Source organism: Chiroxiphia lanceolata, chromosome 3, assembly GCF_009829145.1.
Source record: "Chiroxiphia lanceolata isolate bChiLan1 chromosome 3, bChiLan1.pri, whole genome shotgun sequence".
NCBI lineage: Eukaryota > Metazoa > Chordata > Aves > Passeriformes > Pipridae > Chiroxiphia > Chiroxiphia lanceolata.
Genome location: NC_045639.1, coordinates 113,888,635 through 113,909,250, shown reverse-complemented (window position 1 = coordinate 113,909,250; position 20,616 = coordinate 113,888,635). Strand labels below are relative to the sequence as shown.

At 52.1% G+C, this 20,616-nt stretch overlaps 1 protein-coding gene across 3 annotated transcripts; it reads right to left on the bottom strand.

Annotated features, from left to right (window-relative positions):
• Positions 1–153: 153 nt before the first annotated feature.
• CTSB (cathepsin B) lies at positions 154–12,638 on the bottom strand. 3 transcript variants are annotated; one of them, XM_032682884.1, is made up of 10 exons: positions 12,501–12,638; positions 6,772–6,923; positions 6,165–6,250; positions 5,638–5,752; positions 4,883–5,001; positions 4,156–4,241; positions 3,333–3,479; positions 2,540–2,656; positions 1,595–1,723; positions 154–1,508 (listed from the first exon to the last, which is right to left on the bottom strand). In XM_032682884.1, the coding sequence occupies exons 1-10, from the start codon at positions 12,592–12,594 to the stop codon at positions 1,411–1,413; spliced, it is 1,143 nt and encodes a 380-aa protein (XP_032538775.1). In that variant the 5' UTR covers positions 12,595–12,638; the 3' UTR covers positions 154–1,410. The 3 variants fall into 3 exon arrangements, with proteins under 3 accessions (XP_032538775.1, XP_032538776.1, XP_032538777.1); XM_032682885.1 differs by having other exon boundaries at positions 12,424–12,542; XM_032682886.1 differs by lacking the exon at positions 12,501–12,638 and adding an exon at positions 8,835–8,960.
• Positions 12,639–20,616: the final 7,978 nt, after the last annotated feature.

The following is a 20,616-nucleotide window of genomic DNA, read 5'->3' as shown; positions in this document are numbered from 1 at the left end:
CCATGGCAGGGGGCTGGAACTGAATGATCTTAGAGGTCCCTTCCAACCCAAACTATTCCATGAAGACAGAGAGGTCTCACCTGCTTCCACAGCAGACAATCATTTGAGGTGGTTGGAAGTTGAGCAGAAGCAACCAGGGGCCAGGAGACAAGACATTGGAGAAATCATTTATTGGCACGGTTGTTCCAACCACAACAGCACAGCTCTGGCTCACTGGTGTTTGAGTAAGCAGAGGTAAGGGGCTATTTTACAGTGCATGGGAGAGCCTGCTTCACATGTTTCAGCCTGCAGCCTCAGCTCAGCAATATACTTTGTGCTTTAATTAAAAAAAAAAAAAAGCTCTTTTGCTATATTAGTGTTGGCAAATCATGATTCCTCCTACACAACTATTACACCTCCCCCCAGTAACAAAAATAAGGGTATTTTTCTTCCTTAACACCTGTGGCTCAAGAAAAAAACCGCTTCAATTGTGTGCAAGTCAGTGAGATACCTCCAAGCATCTGCAGCAGACTTGGGAGCCATCCCTCAGGTCAGCATTCAGCACCTCCAGCGCCAAAGCACCCCAATTTTGGGTGCTGCACCCTTGCCCAGGGTTCACACACCAAGCTGCCCAGCCATGGATATAAAGTGGTTTGCTCTTTCCAGTGTCCTCCTGGATGCTGGCAGGATATTTGATCAAAGGCTCACGGAGCTCCAGCCAGGCCCTTCCCCGGGATCAAGAACCCCAGACTACAGCAGATAGAAACCAAATGAACAGTTGAAGTGGTTTAAAAAGCCAAATGGATGGAGCAGAGCAAGCAATGCACAAAGGACTTGGTGCAGGCAGCTCTGGCCAGAGCCAGCCCCACATCAAGTTCATCAGTATTTTGTCACTAATAGGTCTAAATTTAGCCAGTTCAAGGCACACACTAACATTCCCTGCTTGTTTTGGGTACTAACAGTCAGACCAACCCAACCAGGGGTGCACAAATCCCTCCTGGCCATGGCTTCCCAGCAGGATCCGTCTCTGCTGCCCCAGCAAGTCCCTAATCCCAGCACAAAGCTACTGCTTCCTGCCCTCCCAGTAACAAACTGGGCTGGAAGGGGTCCAGGCTAACCAAACACCAAGAGCCAGCGAGCTCCCCAGCAGTCCTTTGAGCAGGGAATGCCCCATGGCTGCAACCCACCAGGAGCAGAAGGTTGGCAGAGAGCAGCTCCACCTCCAGCTCTGATGTACAAAAAAAAAAAAAAAAGAAAAACCACCAAAAAACCTGAAAAACAACCAAAAAAAGAAAAAAAAGGAAAAAAAGATAAAAAGCTTAATAAAGTAATCTCAACTATAGTCTCTTAGAAGGGGGGGGGTCTCTGCACCCAACCCACTATCAGTTAAAAGCATCAGGGACTCGGGATTATTTGTGGTTTGATCCAAGGTTACATCCTCTTCCAGTACTGCTCCGTCCTGGGGATGCCGGCCACGACCTCAGACTCGATGCCGCAGTGGTCCTCCCCTCGGAGGATTTTGAAGAAGCCTGGAAGCACACCAAGAGCAACACTCAACCTCAACCTCCTCACCGTGCCCAGGAGAACAGGGAGGGGGTTCCCTGCGGGGCCTCACCGTTGTCCCCCCAGTCGGTGTTCCAGGAGTTGGCCACCAGCCAGTACGGGGTGTCGTTCTCCACCCCCCAGCCCAGGATCCGGATGGCGTGGCCTCCAACCTGCTCCCCGGACACGTGCTGGTACACCCCTGCAAGGCAACACACCAACATGTCCATAGGCACTGTGTCTCCATGCCACAGAGCAATAAGAGGTTGTGGGACGCCTGATTTGGCGATCCAGAGGGCAGCAGAGAAGAGGTTTTTGGTTAAATGTGAACCTGAAATTCAAGGGTCTGGAGGAAGGAATTTTACATGGGGAGACAGTGCCAAGACAAGAGGGAATGGTGTTAAACTAGAAGAGAGATTTAGATTGGATGTTAGAAGGAATTCTTGGTGTGAGGGTGGTGAGGCCCTGGCACAGGTTGCTCAGAGAAGCTGTGGCTGCCCCATTCCTGGAAGTGTTCAAGGACAAATTGGACGGAGCTTGGAGCAACCTGGGCTAGTGGAAGGTGTCCCTGCCCATGGCAGAGGGTTGGAACGAGATGATCCTTAAGGTCCCTTCCAACCCAAACCATTCCACAATTCTATGACTGATGCTCAGCACCAGCTCAGCACACAGGACATCCAGAGACACTCAGCAAGGGGCCAAAAACCAGTTCAGAACAAGGAATTGGGGTCCTTCTGCCAGGATTTTACCTAAAATCCAAGCTGTTGGTCTCAGCTGGAATTTGGGGCAGTCCCCATTGGGGTTCCCTCCCTGAACCACTCCCAAGCACTGATTCCCTTTGCTATAAACCAATGGATACAGCAGATGGCATCAGCCCATGGTCCTGCCACACCAGATACTCAAGGGTGAGCTTGAGATCTCCTTTCAGACTTGAGCAGAGGGACAAGGGCCACAAAGGAAGGACCCCCTGGATGAAGCAGGGAACAGGGCTCCCCCCAGCCTCAGTGCTGACACTCACCAGACTTGTACATCAGGAAATCCTCATAGACAATAAAGGCTCCTTCCACTGGGCCATTCTTGTAGATCTCAGCCATGATTTCCTTCTCACTGCGAGGGACTCCATAGGAGGTGATGCCTAGGGAGAAGAAAATTCTCATCATTAGGACAGAACTGTCAGGCCACACAGGGATTGGATGGCTCGGCTGAGACTGCTCAGTGTGACCCTGCAAGAGGCCTCTTCCACTTAAACTCAGGTTAAATTCAAACCCAGCTGCTCTGGAGACACTGACACAGTCAGGCAGGCAAAGTGAGCTCCAGATATCCCTCTTCTACAGGGAATTATTTCATCTGAGTCATATTCTGTGCCCAAAGACCTATTCCAGACAGCTTCAGAGGGAATGGAAATTTTCTTCTTGTACATCCTCAAAAAACAATCCAAATTACTCAAGGCTGAGATAAATCTTTAAGAAACAGCTGGATTATCCTAAATGTACAGGGCTGGCTCTACCAAGGAGTCAGAAGGAGGTGGCTTTGACACCACACAGGGCTCAGCACCACACTCTTCAACCCAGCCACGTGCACCATGAGGACTCAAACCATCTTCTTTCCCCAGTCTCAGCTGATGAGGAATACAAATACAAACTGTGCATCTGCCAGGCTGCTGTTTGCTCCAGGACCATCAGACTGGGGTCTCCAGGGACAAGGCACAGAAAATAACCACAGTAAACCAGCTTGGGAACAGGTCCAACCCTGCCAACCCCACCAAGCTGCCACAAGGAGCAGCTCTGGAGCTGTGCTGTCACCTCCCTTACCATAGTGCTTGTCCTCCTTGTAGGAGGGTGAGTACCCAGGTTCACAGTGCCGGCTGCATCTTGGGGTTCCCCCTCCTTCCCCGGTGCAGGGGGGCCGGGAGCCGTTCACGTGGTGCTCACAGGGTGGGATGGAGTAGGGACGGCAGCCTGTCGAGGACAGAGGTGACATGAACTGGCTGTCCCCAGATTTCCTAACAGCCATGCTGAAGAAGGCACCAGATGCCCCAAGAAAGGGTCTTTCTGACCCAGGAACCCTACAGATCAGTGAGGTGCAAGAGTAGGTCTCTCCCCTGGCAGTTGGGCAATCTCTCCGTCAGCAAAGGGTTTCCCTCTGGATCAGCTTCCCACCAAGAAGATGGAAAAGATGGAAACATGATGGGAACATGGCCATGCTAGGAGGAGGCTGAGGTTTCCACTCTGGAAGTGACTTTTGGAAGGGGAAACATGCCGGGAAGATCTCCTGACCTCATCCAAAATGTACCAAACTAGTCCAAAACCAGCTACAACAAAAAATTCACAGCCTGATTCATTCCTGCAATGGAAGCAGGAGCCTTGTGGGATTGTTAAGGGCTACTGGCTCCCTTCCTGGGTGGGTCTCCTGTCTCTAGGTGCTGCTCAGGGACCCTTGTCCCAAAGGAGTGACCAAAAGGAGCCACCAGAAACGGGGACAGGAGCTGGGATAGCAGAGGTTTTTGAGCCCAGACCTGAAGGAGGGAGCAGCCACAAGGATGCAGAGCAGGACAGAAGCCTCCCGAAGGACATGAACCTTAACCAGGCAGAGATGGTCCTCTTTGTTTTCCCAAGGGTATCTGCCAGGACTTACCCACATGGGAATCGTAGAGGCCCCCAGACACGAGGCCCCTCTCTGTCCAGTACCTCCACGCGCCGGAGGGGTAACCACCATTGCACCTGGAGGAAGAGGCAGCAGTTCCAACCCCAGCCTGCCCATTTTGGGGGAGGCAGGGGAATGGAGGGAGCTTGGGTGGCTGAAGGAAAGTTTCGGGCATATTGACCATTCTTTTACTCTATTCCTGCCTTCCCGAGGACTCGCCTTGAGACACCAAAGCCCTTAGGTAAGGAGCTAAGAGCCTCCAAATCCCAAAGTGCCTCCTTACCAGGTCCCTTATCAGCTTCTGTTGCCAGGAGCAACAGGACTTGGAGACCAAACTCCCTACCCTGTGCTCAACAACTGGAAAAGCCACAGGCAAAAGGCTTGTACCTGAAAACAAGGATCTGGGACTAGGAAAGATCCTTCCCTTGGCTTTGGCAACTGCCAGCTCTGCATGGGAGCATTGCTGTGGCTTGCCCTCCTTCCACCAGCCATCATCATCCACTATCCTGGGGGCAGGATGTGTCCCAGAGGACTTCCTGTCCATGAAATCAGCTTTTTGTTCCCATCTAACTCCAGCACTCACAGCACAAACCTCTGGTGGAGCTTCCTGCTCATTAGGGAGACCAGGAAGACAGAGGTGAAACAATGAGCATCTCTAGGTTGTGTCCCTGCTCCTCCCACCCCCCTTCCAAGTGCACAAGGATCAGGAGCAGCTCACCCCATGCCGCACTCGAAGCCACAGCATGACAGCAAGTCCTCAGCTGACACCTCCACACTGACCTTGGCGTTGGTGTGGACACAGATTCGGTCTGAAATCGCTTCTACGGCGCCAAAAGCCTGTGGGCAGCCCCAAACCACCATTAGAGCTGGTCATGGGAGAGAAACCAGGAGACCTCCTGGCAGTGAGTGCAGCAGGCATGGGCCTGGCTGGGAGAAGACACTGAGGAGCTCAGACACTGCAGGGTCCTCCCTGTTCCCCCATATAGGGCAGCAAAGATGCTCTGAGGGCTGGAGCCCCTCTGCTCTGGACACAGGCTGGGAGAGCTGGGGTGTTAAGCCTGGAGAAAGAAGGCTCCAGGGAGACCTTAGACTCCCTTCCAGTGCCTAAAGGGGCTCCAAGAGAGCTGGAGGGGGACTTTGGACAGGGACAAGGGGGAATTTCTTCATAATGCCAGAGGGCATATTGGGAAGGAATTCTTGGCTGTAAGGGTGGTGAGGCCCTGGTACAGGTTGTCCAGAGAAGCTGTGGCTGCCCCATCCCTGGAAGTGTTCAAGGCAAGGCGAGAAACCTCATCAAGTGGAAGGTGTCACTTCTTATGGTAGGGGGTTGGAACTGGATGAGCTTCAAGGTCCCTTCCCACCCAAACCACTCTGTGACTCTATGATTTACACAATTCAGTAGCAAACCCAACAGCATGGTTTTTGTCCAGCAAAGTCTGTATTAACAGGACCTTAAGCTGCCCGTGTTCTTACCCAGCAGGAGCCACAGGAGCCCTGGTCTCTTATCTCACTGATGGTGGGACAGTTGGGCCACTGTGCCCGTGAGTCGAAGTTATCAGGCAGCTCCATGTCTGCAGCAAAGTCCACCCTGCAAGTGAGAAGAAGGAAGTCCCGTCACAGGAGCACCAGTGTAACAGGACTGGTTGCTCTGGACTCTTCAACCTCCTCTGAAGGTGACCTGGAGGATGAGGGCTCTTGTTGTTTGCTGACTGAAGGAGCATAAGTGCTTCTGATGTCCTCAGACCAGGTCAGCAGCTCCTCTAGTGTGTTAATTTTCAAGGATAACAAATTACACAGTTGGTCAAGTATCTGGCAGGACATAGGACAGATATTCCCCTTACACATGCTCCATGCTTAATTCCATGCATGATGTCCAGCAGGCGACACCCATGGGAACACTGCTCACAGTCTGCCAGAAGAGTCCCTCACCCTCTTCAGACACATCTGGAAGATCCAGACAAGCTTTTACAGGAGCTTCACCTTCTTCTGCCAGCACTCACCTCTCAGGGAGCTTGACCCCACCCAGGAAGGTGCCACAGAGCTTCTTCACATAGCTCATGTCAGCATTGGGGAAGTTGTGCCCTGCCTGGGAAGAGACACACAGAAATGGGACACAACTCTTCACAGCCACCAAGCACATTGCTGGGACCAGCCTGGTGCTCCAGAGCTCCCTGAATCCCAGCCAGAGTCTGACACTTGCTGTAAAGCCCAGGGGTCAAGAGCCAACTACCCAGAGACACAGAACACAGCCCCTTCCAGGATCAGCCCATCATGACCAGTAAGTTCCATCTCAATGGTCTGGCCACAGCAAACTGGCCAAGGAGGGTTTGGGGAGGTCACCAACAGAGCTGGACACCTCCAGAGTCTCCTCCTCTTACATTGCTCCTATTCCACAAACTCATCAGTGCTCTGCTCCAAAGAGGAGAAGCTCCAGTTACTGTCACTCCAGGAACCCCGAGAGCATCACTTCACTGGAAAAATCAACTGGAATCAAGGCTGGTTTGATGTCACCACTGTGGTGAGACTCCCAAAGCCCAGCCACTGAATCCCACAAAGAGACAATATATTACCAATATATATCCCCCCAAAAATCAACCCAGCACTCACCTTCCAGGTAGTGTTGAGCTTGTTTATGTGGTTGACCAAGTCACTGGAGAGGGGAGGGAAGTAAGGAATGCTGCGAGCATTGGCGAAGGCCACCAGGACACACAGGATGGACACGGATGGCCACATCTTGGCCAAAGAATGGGACACTCCACCTGCAGCCAGATTGGAGCATCATTGCAAACTTCCCAAGGTAGGCTCAGACCACAAGCAACACCAAAGGACCATCACAGCAACATGTGGGAGGATAAAACATGTGGCTGCACCAGGCCCCTTTGTATCCTGAATTACCCCAAAAGTCAGGAGAGACACAGGAGCAGAGAAATAACCCCCCTGCAGCTCAGGAGAAATCAGACAAGGCAACCTTGTTTGTTGACCACTACAGGATTAGCAGCAGCAGGAAAATACTTTTTGAAGCAGATCCAAGGGATTTGGAGGGTATTAAAACCTGTGTTTACTCCTACAAAAATGGAGAATAAGGACTAGGAGAAGGAGTAAATGACATCCCACCTCCATGGCAAACCCCAGGCAGGGCTGCAGCCCCAGGGACTTGCTGACTCCTGGCCCTACTGTAGTACTCTTCCTGAAAAGATATCACTCCAAATTTGGACTTTTTGGACTTCACAGCCTCATTTTGGCCAGCCCGTTGCCCTGGGGACCCTGATCGGAGTTACAGCCCCCAAGTGTGACCCCCTGCCCATCCAGAGGATGTCCCACATGCACTGAAGCTGCCTGTGGCTGCTGCCCCCCTGCTCCCACTCCCACTGGGGCTTTTCAGCAGGGAGGTGCAGGGCACCAGGCAAGTCCCAATTTGGGGAACAGAGACGCAGGGGAAATCCAAGAGCACGAAAGAATGGACAACAGCCTCCCGTGAAGGACCACAGGCACCACCCAGCCAAAGACGCTGCAAGGCTCGGTGGTTTCTCTGCTCTCCTGCCTCCTTTAATATAACTCACATCCAATTGCCCAGCTCCAGTTTAACCCCCAACACCAGCAGCTTGTTCCACGTCCCCACACCTGACTCAGACACATCACCAGGCCACGAGTTCCTCTATCTCTACAAACACACCAGGGCACCCTCCTCCTCCTCCAAACCCTCCCAGCTCCCTCCTGCCAACCCCCACACCCACCCCGGCGAGCTCCAAGACCAGTGAGCAACCCAAGACCTCGTATGCTCCACAGCAGAGACACTCAGGCTTTAATTCCTGCTCATCCCAGCGAGCTGAATGTGTAATCACCTTTGCAAGCCTGGGCTTAAACCGGACACGCAGCTCCTGCCAGCAGCTCTCCAACCCCACCGAGACAGAGCTGGATGAGCAGGGGATGGGGATGGGAGATCACACACATCTCCATGCCGGCTGTTTCCACCCACTCACAGCCAAGTTTAGCCTTTCCAGAGAAGAAAACCCAGCAGGAGTGTCCTACTTTCTGCCAGCAGCAAGCCCAGAAGGCTGCAGCTCACTGTATAAAGGGGCTTTTTTTCCTTTCCCCCCTCCTACTTCCACCGTTTATTTATTTTTTTACCCCCTTCTTTGTGCTTTCAGCAGGATGCTCAGCACAAAAAACAGTTTAGTTTCAGCAGCACAGGGGTGCTCCTACCCCCAAATCTCACCTCTTTGAAGTGGTTTAATGCATATTTGCAGGGGTTTCATGCATATTTGCTTGCTTAGAGGTTTCTGCAGGCAAGGGACTCGCTGGCATTCCCGGTGTCTCCTCCGTGCTCTCCTGCTTACGCAGCAGGAAGGAGGTTACACCCAGAGAAATAAATACACATTTCGAAGACTACTGTGGTTTTTGCCTTGTGCCCCTTCAACATGGTCACAATAAGCCTGCAGGTGACCAGCCAGAGCTGAAGCACCTTTTCAGTGAATAATATTTAAAAAAATATGAAAATACATACACACACACAAAAAAAATCCAACCCCAAAAAACCTCTGTACTTCCTGTAGTCAGCTTTGTTTATTCCATAGCACAGGAAGGAGGTATTTTCGAGGCCAGAAGCCACATGAGAGACACTTTTCTTTTCAGCAGGATGCTTGTAAATTTGCTGACAGGCTGAAACCCACCCTACAAGGAACCGATAGGCTGCTCACACCCAGCTTTTGAGGGACAGACACGGGAGATCTCACGTCCTCAGGTCACCAGACCACACTCCAGGCAACCCGAAACCCAACTGAAAATAGATCCCTGCAGTTTCCTCTCCTGAAACCAAACTGAAAACAGATGCCTGCAGTTTCCCTTTGCTGCTTCAGCTCTGCTGCTTTGCATGTGCCCCACGACATGGCCCAGGGCCAGCAAAACTGGCAAACCAAAGAGCTGGGAGCCAGCCCCTTGCTTCAGCAAACAAACCTTGTGCCAATTCTCCCCTGGGCATGCAGCCTCCCTGTGGGGCATGAGAGAGCTGGGCATGTTCGACCTGGAAGAGAGAATACTCTGGGGAGATCTTAGAGCCCCTTCCAGTGCCTAAAGAGGCTCCAAGAGACTTTGGGCAAGGGCCTGGAGGGACAGGGCAAGGGGAATGGCTTCAAACTGACAAGAGGGCAGGGTTAGATGGGATATTAGAGAGAAGTGGTTCCCAGTGAGGGCAGTGAGGCCCTGGCACAGGTTGCCCAGAGAAGCTGTGGTTGCCCCATCCCTGGAAACATTTAAGGTCAGGTTGAATGGGGCTCTGAGTAACCTGATTTATAGTTAAAGATGCCACTGCTCATTGCAGAGGGGTTGGACTAAATGACCTTTAAACTTCCCTTCCAACCCACACCTTTCTATTATTCTAGGAGGCGTCCCATGGCCATGAAGATTCAAGGGGGAGCTCATACTCCCAGCTGGCTGGCATGGAACATCCCAGCATCTGGCTGGAAAAGGAAAGGGAAATCCTCGATCTCGCGGGATTTCTTCCTCTCTAACCCCCCCCCCCTCCTCCTCCCCAGCTTCAGCCAGCGCCCTGTGCACAGCAGATCTATAAATAGGGCACACAGGCACGGGACTGGCAGGATGGATTCCCGATTCCCACTGACGGTGGGTCACGTGCAGCCAGAGCCACAACGATCCCGGAGACGCTGCAGCAAGAAAAGGCTGCTGGTTTCCACCATCACCGCCCTTTCCCAGCTGATTCGAGCTGCAAGAGCTTCCTGTGGCAGCGTTATCAGGCACGTGCTTCCCCCACCACCTCTATCTCCTCCAAACACAACCTCCTCCACTAAAACCCCACGGCTGTTCCAAATACCATCAGAGGAGCAGCACCAAACCCAGAATTGCGAAACAGCTGCTGCACCCCACAGGTATCTGCTCCTCTTCACGCACAGTGAACAGGTCAGAGGAGTTGCTCCAGTAAACCCAGGAGATCCCTTCCCTTTGCAACCCTCCCATGGCTCCAGAGGTGCCTCGCAGCTTCGGGATAACCCTGGCTAAGGCTGTTTTCACAGGTCACATCCCACCACAGCTCATTAGCTTGAAAACGAAAACAAGGCTGTTGGACTTCTTAGGACGCGGCAGCTTCACCCTCGAAAGCTCTCCAGGTGGCAGGAGGATGTTTGGGGCTTACAAAGAGCCATCCAAGCTGTTTCACCTCCTCTTGGGCTGCAGCCCTGGGAGCAGAGAACCCCCCTGCTTTCGGATCCAAAACTGCTACTGCAGTTTATTGAAGAACGAGCAAGAAATAACTGCCCAGCAGCACACCTGTCCCTGGGCAGGACGCTCACAATTTCACAATTCAGCCAGCTGGCTGCTTAAAAAGAGGAAATATGGGCCCCCGAGTGCAGCTCTCAAGCCCCCCACTCCCAGCCAGCGAGGAGGAAGCACTGCGGCCGAAGGCTCTCCGATAGGAGCTGCTCAGAGCAGCTGCAGACTGAGAGGGAGGAGAGTATCTAAAGGGAGATGGCTGTGCTGGTGCTGCAGAATCCACCCACATCCTTCCGTGCTGTCGCAGAGGAGGAGGGAAGGAGGAGACACCACCCAGGTGCTTTCTCCATCCCTCTCAACCAGATCTAGGAGCCAGAGGCAGTTCCCTGCCGACTCTCCCAGGGACAGAGCTCCTGCTATTTAAACCCTGTTATTCCAGACATCAGCAGGATCCCACAGCCCCCCCCTCTAAGCAGCCAAGGGAGGTGCCCGGTGCCCACAACAGCAAATCCCTTTATTGCTGCAGAGTCCCATCACGAAGGTCTTCACCAAATTACCCCAAAAATCAAAGCCTACAAGTCCCATTTAACTTTTATTTAGGAAACAACAACCCAACCCCAAAACCAGCTGTTCCAAGCCCAGCTCGGCTGTTCCAAGCCCAGCTCACATGACTCAGCTGAGGCAGGTCAGACCACGAGATAAGTCACAGCCCTGAGGCATCTCAGCTCCTCCACTGTCTGGGCCAAACTCCTCCAGGCACAGACAGAGTCACTCACACACCCTTCTCCAAGGGTCTGAGGAAGATAAAAGCTGTCCCACCCTCAATTCTAAAACACCCCCCACCCCTGCAGGGCCAGGGGTGCCCCTCCCGGTCTAGGGGGGTGCTCAGCAACGCCCAAGTCATGTGTCCTCCTCAGCACCAGCCCTTTGCCCAGGCCAGGCTTTGTCCTTTGTCCTGTTTGCCAGGGTTAGTCTGTGACTCCAAGCCACAACAAAGCAAACCCATTCAGGATACGATCCAGCTCAGCTTGCTGTGGCACCAGGTGAACTTGGCAGCACCAAACCCGTGGCCTGGTGACTTCATTACAGCTCTCACTGCACTGTCAGAACTTGAATTGTTTTTTCTTCAAGAAAAAAACAACATGAGGCACTCTTTCCCACACTTACTCCTTTCTAGCAAAGCCAGATCACAAGCACAGGTTAGAGAACAAAATCCAGGAAAGGTCTGGCTTGGAAGGGACCCTAAAGATCATCTAATTCCTACTAGACCAGGCTGTTCAGTATCTGGCAAAATAAATCCACCCTGACACAAGCTGCAGTGCTCACCTCTACAGCTTCCATGCACAGAAAGCACAAGATTCCTCACAAATAGAGCTGCACTGATTTTTTTTTTTCCTATTCTTACAGTCCAATCCCCAAACCAGAGCCTTGCATAAGACCTCAGACACCCCGTGCTACGGAAATCCCTTCCCTTCATCCGCAACCAGGTGGGAAATGCCCGAAGGACGCGATCTTTGCTGTACCACGCCTGCAGAGCATCCCTGGGATCGGGATACAGAGAGATTTCTTCCAGGCCAGGGCGACGCATGGCAGCTTCTCCAGCGCCATTCCCAAGCCACGGTCCTGGTCCAGACCCAGGCTGGGCTGCGATCACGGGATGTTCCCAGGGTGCCAAACCGACCGCAGCGTCAGCTGACGAGCAGGCTGGGGTGTTTTTCCTGCCTTTATTATAAAAACAACGCTTCCTCTCCCTTCCCGTGACCCCTTCTGAAGGTTTGCTGATTTTTGACGGTTCAAGGCATTTTTCCTGCAACAAGCCGCACCCTCGAGCCGCAGCGCAAACCCCTTCCCGCATCCCGCAACCGCAATCCCCCTCCCGCGCCAGCCACGGACAAAAATCCCAAAAAAACGCCGCCGGAAAAAGCGGGAGACGCTGCCGCTGGATGTTCCGCAGCCCCCACGGAGCCGTGGAAAGGGGGTGCCCCGTGCCCACCGCCCCACGCGTGTCCCCCGCCCCGCAGCATCCTCTGCCCTTACCGGTCCCGTAGCCGCGCCCGCACCCGCGCCCCGCTGCGCCCCTTATGCGCGTCCCCGGCCCGGCCCCCAGGACTCACCGCCCCGCACGGCCCCCGAGCCTCGGTAGCGGCGACCGGGGCAGCTCCCGGAGGCTGAGTCACCTCGCCCGGCCCGCCCCCGCCGTGACAGCATCCTGCCGCCTGCCCGCCTCCTGCCCGCCCCTGCTGCCTGCCGGCTTCCCCGATCCTGCCGGCTTCCCGATCCTGCCGGTTTTCCTGATCCTGCTGGCTTTCCTCCGCCTGCCAGCCTCCATACCACTGAGTTTTCCTACCTCCAGCCTACCTGCATCCCTCCTCAATCCCGCCTGCATCCCGTCTCCATAGTGCCTGCATCCCTCCTCCTGCCTACCTGTGGCCTTATTCAATCCTACCTGCATCCCACCCTCTGCCATCCTGTCTGAATCCTTCCTCCTGTCTGAATCCTTCCTCCTGCCTGCTTCCCTTCTCCTACCTGCTTCCCTGATCCTGTCTGCTTCCCTCCACCTGCCAGCCTCCTCAATCCCACCTGCATCCCATTTCAATCGTGCCTGCATCCCTCCTCCTGCCTGTTTCTGTCCTCCTGCCAGCCTCCATCCCATCTAGTTTTCCTCTTTCAATCTGCCTGCATCCCTCCTCCAGCCTGCCTGTGACCTTACTCAATCCTACCTGCATCCCATCCTCTGCCATCCTGTCTACATCCCTATTCCTGCCTTCTTCCCTCCACCTGCTGACCTCCATCCCCATTAGTTTTCCTACCTCCAACCTTCCCACATCCTTCCTCAATCCCACCTTCCCACCTCCATCCTGTCTCCATCCCACCTGCATTCCTCCTCCTACCTGTTTCTGACCTCCTCCTGGCCTTCATCCCATCTAGTTTTCCTCTTCCAACCTGCCTCCTCAGTCTCACCTGCGTTCCACTTTCATCCCTTTTCAGTCTCACCCACATCCTTCCTGCTTCTGTGATCCATGCCATCTAGTTTTTCTCCACCAACCTGTCTGCATACTTCCTCAATCCCAACTGTATCCCACGCTCTGCTCTTCCATCTCCATCCTGCCTTCATCCCACCTGCATTCCAGCCCCATCCCTCCTGAACACCACCCACATCACAAAGGTTGCCCAGAGAAGCTGTGGCTGCCCCATCCCTGGAAGTGTCCAAGGCCAGGTTGGACGGGGCTTGCAGCAACCTGGGCTAGTGGAAGGTGTCCCTGTCCATGGCAGGGGGTTGGAATGAGATGAGCTTTAAGGTCCCTTCCAACCCAAACCATTCCATGATTCTGTGATCTTGCCTGCTTCCCTTCTCCAGCCCATCTCCATTCCTCCTTCTTCCCTCCTCCAGCCTGCCTGCAGCCTGCCTCCATCCCATCTAACTTTCCCTACCCATCCCACCTCCATCCTTTGAACTTTACATCTGGAAACACAGCCAAATTTTACTGTGTTACTTTGCCAACTGACTTTTCCCCCCACTTTTGCTGATTTTCAGAAGTGTGAACAATACAGAAAAGTCATGTCAGGAGCCACTTTCAAACCCTGTTCTAAAGCATAAGGATGCCAAAGCTTCTCTTTAATGATAAAAACCATCCCTTTTTTATTCTTTTCTCATCCCTCTCTGCGAGGAGGTGGGAATAAAACATACTCCCCACCACCCTCAGAAGTGCAAAAACCTGTAATGAAAAATAATTAATCAGTGATCAAAAGTCTGACACCCAGCAGCCAGTGTGGAAAATCAACACTTGGCCAAGGGAACCACCTGGGACTTATTGCAGACATTGAAAGAATTAGCAATTGATTTTGGTTTAGAAGGTTTTCTAGTGAAGTGATGAAAAAAATAAGAAAAATAACATCAAATGCACTTGACTGCACCCCATGGTATTTGCGAAATAAAATTGGAAGGGTTTTTGCTGTGTTTAAGTGTTTTGATTCTTCAATACTCTGTATGCAAAGGCCCTGGGACCATTGCCTGCCTTTGCATGTAATTTTTAACCATGTCTTTACTATGTTTTTACTTATGCTTCAGCAATTAAAGTAATTAAAAAAAAAAGTAAATAAGTAACTTGTAACCTACCAAACCTCCCTCTGACTTCACAGGCTTTCTTTGCTCTCCTTGTAAAGCTTGATTTCAGTTTTCTATGTTGTCTGTGAGATTTTGTTGACATAAAACACAGGAAAAATCACCTGGTTTTTGTCCTGCCCTTTGTACAATCTGGCTCTGAAGTCCTTGGTGCATCCAGTCACGTGAGCACGGTGTGGGATGTGTGGGAGCTGGAGTCAAGACATAACTAACACTTATTTCTCCCAGTAACTTGCTGCAATTCCCTCTTTATTCCCAATACCTCCTTATTTCCAACTCGGTTTTTGCCCACAAGTTACGTAATAGCAATTTAAAACCTGTGCAGCCCCATAAAACACCTTTAATTTGCCTTATTATGGAGCACATCCCTGGGGCTGTGCTGGTGCCCTCCATGGTTTTTCGGGACAGAGGAGCCACCTGTTTTTCTGCAAGTATTTTGCATCTTTCTCAAGAAGCGAAAGGATGAACTAAAACTTTGCACAGATTGCTGACTTTTTGCCCTCTTTGGGGAAGTGTCAAAGCTGCTGTGCCTTTTTCAGTTGGTTGAGCTGAAAACATGCAGTTTTTGAGATAAGTTGATAATTTTTTGAGATAAGATGCTCCATGGGCTGGAGCTCCTCTGCTCTGGAGACAGGCTGGCAGAGCTGGGGGTGTTCATCTGGAGAGGAGAAGGCTCCAGGGAGATCTTAGAGCCCCTTCCAGAGCCTAAAGGGGCTCCAGGAGAGCTGGTGAGGGACTTTGGACAAGGGCCTGGAAGGACAGGACAAGGGGGAATGGCATCACACTGACAGGGGAAGGGATAGATGGAATATTGGGAAGGAAATCTTCCCTGTGAGAGTGGTGAGGCCCTGGCCCAGGTTGCCCAGAGAAGCTGTGGCTGCCCCTGGATCCCTGGAAGTGTCCAAGGCCAGGTTGGCCTGGGGCTTGGAGCAACCTGGGCTAGTGGAAGTCCCTGCCCATGGCAGGGGGGTGGAAATGGATGATCTTTAAGGTCCTTTCCAACCCAAACCATTTTGTGATTCTATAATAACTTGGTTTTACATATGAAGCTTGAATGCAGCCAGAAAATTTCCCCGTTGGAGACTTTCCCAAGAGCCTGTAAATCCCTGCGTGTCCTAACCAGGCATGAAACAACCCCCCTTTCTTACTTTTTGTGGCATTTTTTTGCATCAGTGAAATGAATGGTGTTTGAGGAGACTTTGGCAAGCTACAGCCTTTGGAGCAAAATCCACCACTACAGGAATAAGATAAGGAAATGGGTCAGGAGGCCTTGGGCAAACTTCTCTTATCACTTGTTCAATCACTGCTGATTGAATTATGGTGTCCCTGCTTCAACACTGAGCAGCAAATAGCCCTTAATGAAGCTGCTGCAGGGCCGACACCTATAAGTTTTAGGAAAAAAACCTGTGTATCTTCATGTCCCACCACAAAAAAAAAAAAAAACCAAAGACCTAATTAGTTCAGGTATGTTTTTTTCATCTTCAGGGTTTAAAATCATGATTGCTTAAAACAAGGGTATGAAATGCAGATTTATTTAATAACCAAATAGCTTGGCTTGCCTTAGGGTAAGAGTGAAGTGTGGTCCTCCCTGAACTCAAAGCCTGTCCAGCTGGGCTGCCAGACCTGCTTCAGGGAGTATCAACCCATGTATTTCCAAATTCACCCTTTTCAGCCACTTTTAAACACTATAATTTTACTACCAAAGCAGCTCTGTAATACTTGCTCATGAGGTTTTTTTTTTCTTGGCCTTGTGTCTCTCTTTGAGCATCATCCCTGGAAGTGTCCAAGGCCAGGCTGGATGGGGCTGGGAGCAACCTGGGACAGTGGAAGGTGTCCCTGCCCATGGGAGTTGGAATGAGATGAGCTTAAAGGTCCCTTCCAACTCAAGTCTTTCTATGATTCTAAGATTTCTAGGACATAATTTTGCAGATGACCTGGACACACTGGTAGTGGCAGAATGTCTGTGAAGTCTTGATGGGGATAATAATGGTTATTACAAATTTGCATCTGTTGCCAAAGTAAAACACCTGCCAAGGGCAACTGGTAAACAGGATTTTATAAAGCCATAACTGTGCCTGATAAATCCTCACTGGAAGGCTTGGACACTGGTGTAATCCTCGGACACTGATGTAATCCTCACCTCTTCATGAGAGCTGGGATATCCTGACTTCAAATCCTCGCTCTCCAAGCATTCAGTGTCTGCCAGAGTCACTGCTGGAGCACATGGCTTTAAAAAGTTCACCACAACATGCCTTGGGCTGGCTGTTGGCTAACTCTGCTGGATTTAGGCTTGTCTGGTGGAAGCTGAGGGTTTGTTGGCCGGATTTTAACGTCCAGACAGAAAATGAGCTTTGGTGCCTGCATTGAGCAAGAGGGTGGCCAGGCTGTCCTGCCTGGTGGGGGCTGAGTGCTCCTGGTGGGGATGGGAGATAAGGAAAGGCATCAGCAGAGCTAAATCCAACCCCCAGCCTGGATTTCCATCTGTGCAGCAAGGCAGTGGAACCCAGGGGGCGTCTTGATGTCCTGCACCCCCTGGGCAACCCTTTTGCCTTTTGCTGCTGGTGCTGAAGACCCTTTTAGATCTGGAGGATCCTGCACCATCCTGCCCTCTGCTCCCTGTAAATCTGTGCAAACAGGGAACTCCGGTTACACAACCCAGCTCAGCTGGCTCACGAGGAAGCGTGTGACTTCCCCGGGAGGTGACTCAGGAATACATGACATAAGCAAAAAGCTTCTTCCCACCGTTGCTGGGACAAATCGAATCCAGGTCTGGGTGAGCAGCCAGACAGTGAGGGCAGAGCCTGCTGGCCCTGGCTGGGTGGGGGGTGGAGATGGCTGGGATATCATTTGCTCCTGCAAAGTTGGTCTCCCTTTGCACAGTGACAAAATTGATCCTTAGCACCAGCATAAGGCAAAATCCTTGTCTGAATTGAACATTAATAGTGTTTTCTCTATTTCCTGTTGACAAGCCCTCCTTGGTTCCCTTGCTCCATCCATCATGGCTCCCTGGGGTGTCTCCCCACTTCAGTTGTCAAGCAAACACGATCAGCTGTGCCCAAGGAGGTGCCTGAGTGCTCTCACCCAAAGGTGAAAATGCTTTTATTCATGTCTGGCAGGTCAGAGGGGCTGAGAAAAAAACCCCTCATCCTACATTTACCTTGAGACAGACTTTTGCAGCCTCTCAGCCTGAAGGTCGCTGCTTGGCCCAGACATCTCTCCCCAGCTCTCCCAGCAATTTTTGGCTGTGCTACTCCAGGAGCCAGAGCTGGAACTTAGTGTTTATCAGTCCCAAACTGATTTTTTATCCATGATCTCAACAGATTTTTGTACCTATCTTCCATCTACTCTGTCCCTTGGCAAGGGGGCATCTTTGTCAGCTGTTTGGGCTGGGGCAGCTCCCCAGTGCTGTCTCCCATCAATGTGGGGCTGATTGGGGCAGCTGCTCTGGACCCAGGTAGTCCAAGGTGTTCCTCTTGGAAAACACCTTAACTCCAGGGCACCTTTCTCATGTGCTTTCCATATGAGGCGTCATAGAGTCATTTAAGTTGGAAAAGCCTTCTAAGATCATCAAGTCCAACCATTCCCCAGCACTGTCAAGGCCACCACTGCCCCATGTCCCTAAGTGCCACATCCACACGGCTTTTAAATCCCCCCAGGGATAGGGACTCCACCACCTCCCTGGACAGCTGTGCCAGGGCTGGACAACCCTTTCCATGAAGAAAATATTCCTAGTATCCAACTTAAACCTCCTATGGTGCAGGTTCCTCTTGTCTTGTCCCTTGTTCCCTGGGAGCAGAGCCCAACCCCCCCGGCTCCCCCCTCCTGTCAGTGAGTTGCAGAGCCAGAAGGTCCCCCCTGAACCTCCTTTTCTCCAGGCTGAGCCCCCCCAGCTCCCTCAGCCACTCCTGGTGCTCCAGCCCCTTCCCCAGCTCCATTCCCTTCCCTGGACATGCTCCTGCCCCTCCATGTCTCTCTTGTCTGAGGGGCCCAGAGCTGCCCCCAGCACTGGAGGTGCCCCAGCAGTGCCAGCACAGAGACAGGCACTGCCCTGGACCTGCTGCCACACTATTCCTGGTACAGTCCAGTTGCCACTGGCCTTCTTGGCCACCTAGGCATCCTCTGGCTCATGTTCAGATGGGTCAGGCAGGTTCAGACACTTTGGGGCAGATGCTGTGGTCTCATTTATCATTTTGGCCCTGCTCCTACCATGTCCCCAACCTCCAGGAAATTCCAGAGTGGTGGGAAGTGCTCAGAACTCAGCTGCTCTCCCCAGGCACCTGATCACTTGCTGAGCTTGTGCTTTCAAGTCTCCAATCTGTGTCCATCCATCCTGTGACAGAAAGTGGGAGCTGACTTCCCCTCTGTGCCCCTCTGTGGTCAGATGACAGCTTCATGTAAGATGGGGACATCCAAGGATGAGGACAGCTCTGGTGCCTGAAAAAGAAACCTTCAGCTGACCTCGAAGGAGGAAATCCACTGAAAAGAAGAAGTGAGAGAGGAGCAGGGACACTGACATATGAAAATTTGCTTCCTGAGCATTTTTCTGTGGGTGCTTTCCCTCTGTACAGAGAGAAAGTAAAACCCCTCCTTCTGTGTCCCTTGCTCTTCTGCAGGAAAAACATGTCAGTACGTTCCACCCAGAGCAACTTTGACACCCTGACTTAACAGGGAGAGCTCTGGGTACAGCTTGTTGGGGCAATGTTTAACAATTTTGTCTTTCTCTGCAGGCTCAGAGATTGGCCATGGCCAAGATAAGAGCTTGAGTAAGGTGGGCACCTGGTCTCTTGGCTAGTGGGGCTTCCTGCTGCACTCACCTGAGTCTTCCCTGATGATACAAGGTTGGGAAGATGCTTTTCCAAAGTGTCTGGCCACGGAATGGGGCTGTGATTGCCTTTGTCTATTCAAAGATATCCCCAGGCTCTTGCTCTCTCCTATTCACAGGATGAACCACACAACGAGGGGGGGGAGGTTCTTAGGGCCAAAATATTTGTTCTGTGTTGTGTTTGGCTTTGGAAGGTGATCTAGGGATAGAGACTGTGTCTTGTACGTGCAGAATTTGAGTTCAGGGAGAGACCAGTTTCTCTGCAGAGCCATTTACAGTGTCTGCTTGACAGAAGGGAAACTGAGGCACAAAGGCTCCATCCCATGGTGAGTCCACATGAAGAAAGCCACAGTCTTGGCCCATGGAGAGCCCTGCTGCAATGACTTTGCAAAGCCAGAAGTGCTGCTGGCTCCTAGAAGGAAGGGAAATCTCCCAGGATTCTTCAGAAAAGAGTGGTTTTGGTGCTCCAGTGAAAGGTTATCTCATCAGGCACCATGCCAGGAGCTCGGTGACGTATGAGAGCCCATCACATGCCACTCAGGACCCATTTTCTCTTGGTAACCCTGTTTTTCCCTGTTCTTTACTTTGTTTGTACATGAGCCTCAGGGGGGAAATGGAAATAGGGGGAGAACCGGTGGGACTGGAAATCGGGGTCATTCACAAGGAGCTGAGGCAGGAAGGGCAAAGTGCTGGGAGGGTTTTCCGAGGGTCAGCAGCAAGGGATGGGTGACATGGGACCCAGGACCTGTTTGGGATGTGGGGAAACTGGAAGCACGTTCAATTTCGTTCTAATCTACTTAGAAAAAATGTGTAAGACAAGGAAGCCAACCGGGGATTTCCTTCCCAGGGGCGGTAGGGACAACCCCGCAAGGAGGGACACTGCCCCGTCCAACCCAGTTTGCTGGGTGAGGCCAGACCCGGGGAAAAACCTGTCTGGTTCAGGCTGCACTGGTTTTTGATGCCATCTCGTGGTCCAGGAAGGCTTTACAAAGGGATGTGTGGAGCGTATTTCCTTGGCCAGGCAGAAAGCTGCAGAGTGGAGCAGCTCCTGCTCTGACTTCCCAGGGAATCATGAGATCTGCCCCTGGCCCAATCACTTCGAACAGGTCTCATTCCCAGAGGATGATTGCCATCACCTCATCCCATGTCTGTTTGGGAACTGCCATCCTGAATCCCTCAAGGGAGCTGGGCTGTCTCATCCCATCTCATTTTAAGCTCTTATAGGGGAAAGTCTCTCACTGCAGCATCCCCTCCAAGAGAGTGGGGAGAGATGAGAACCTTCACC

What these genes read in the sequence shown, in the direction of transcription:
- CTSB (XM_032682884.1), bottom strand. Translation starts at nt 12,594, where the DNA reads ATGCTGTCACGGCGGGGGCGGGCCGGGCGAGGTGACTCAGCCTCCGGG. An exon ending in AGCTCAACACTACCTGGAAG is followed by an intron (nt 6,251 to 6,771) that starts GTGAGTGCTGGG and finishes GTCTCTTCCCAG; the next exon opens with GCAGGGCACAACTTCCCCAA. An exon ending in GGGGTCAAGCTCCCTGAGAG is followed by an intron (nt 5,753 to 6,164) that starts GTGAGTGCTGGC and finishes TCTCACTTGCAG; the next exon opens with GGTGGACTTTGCTGCAGACA.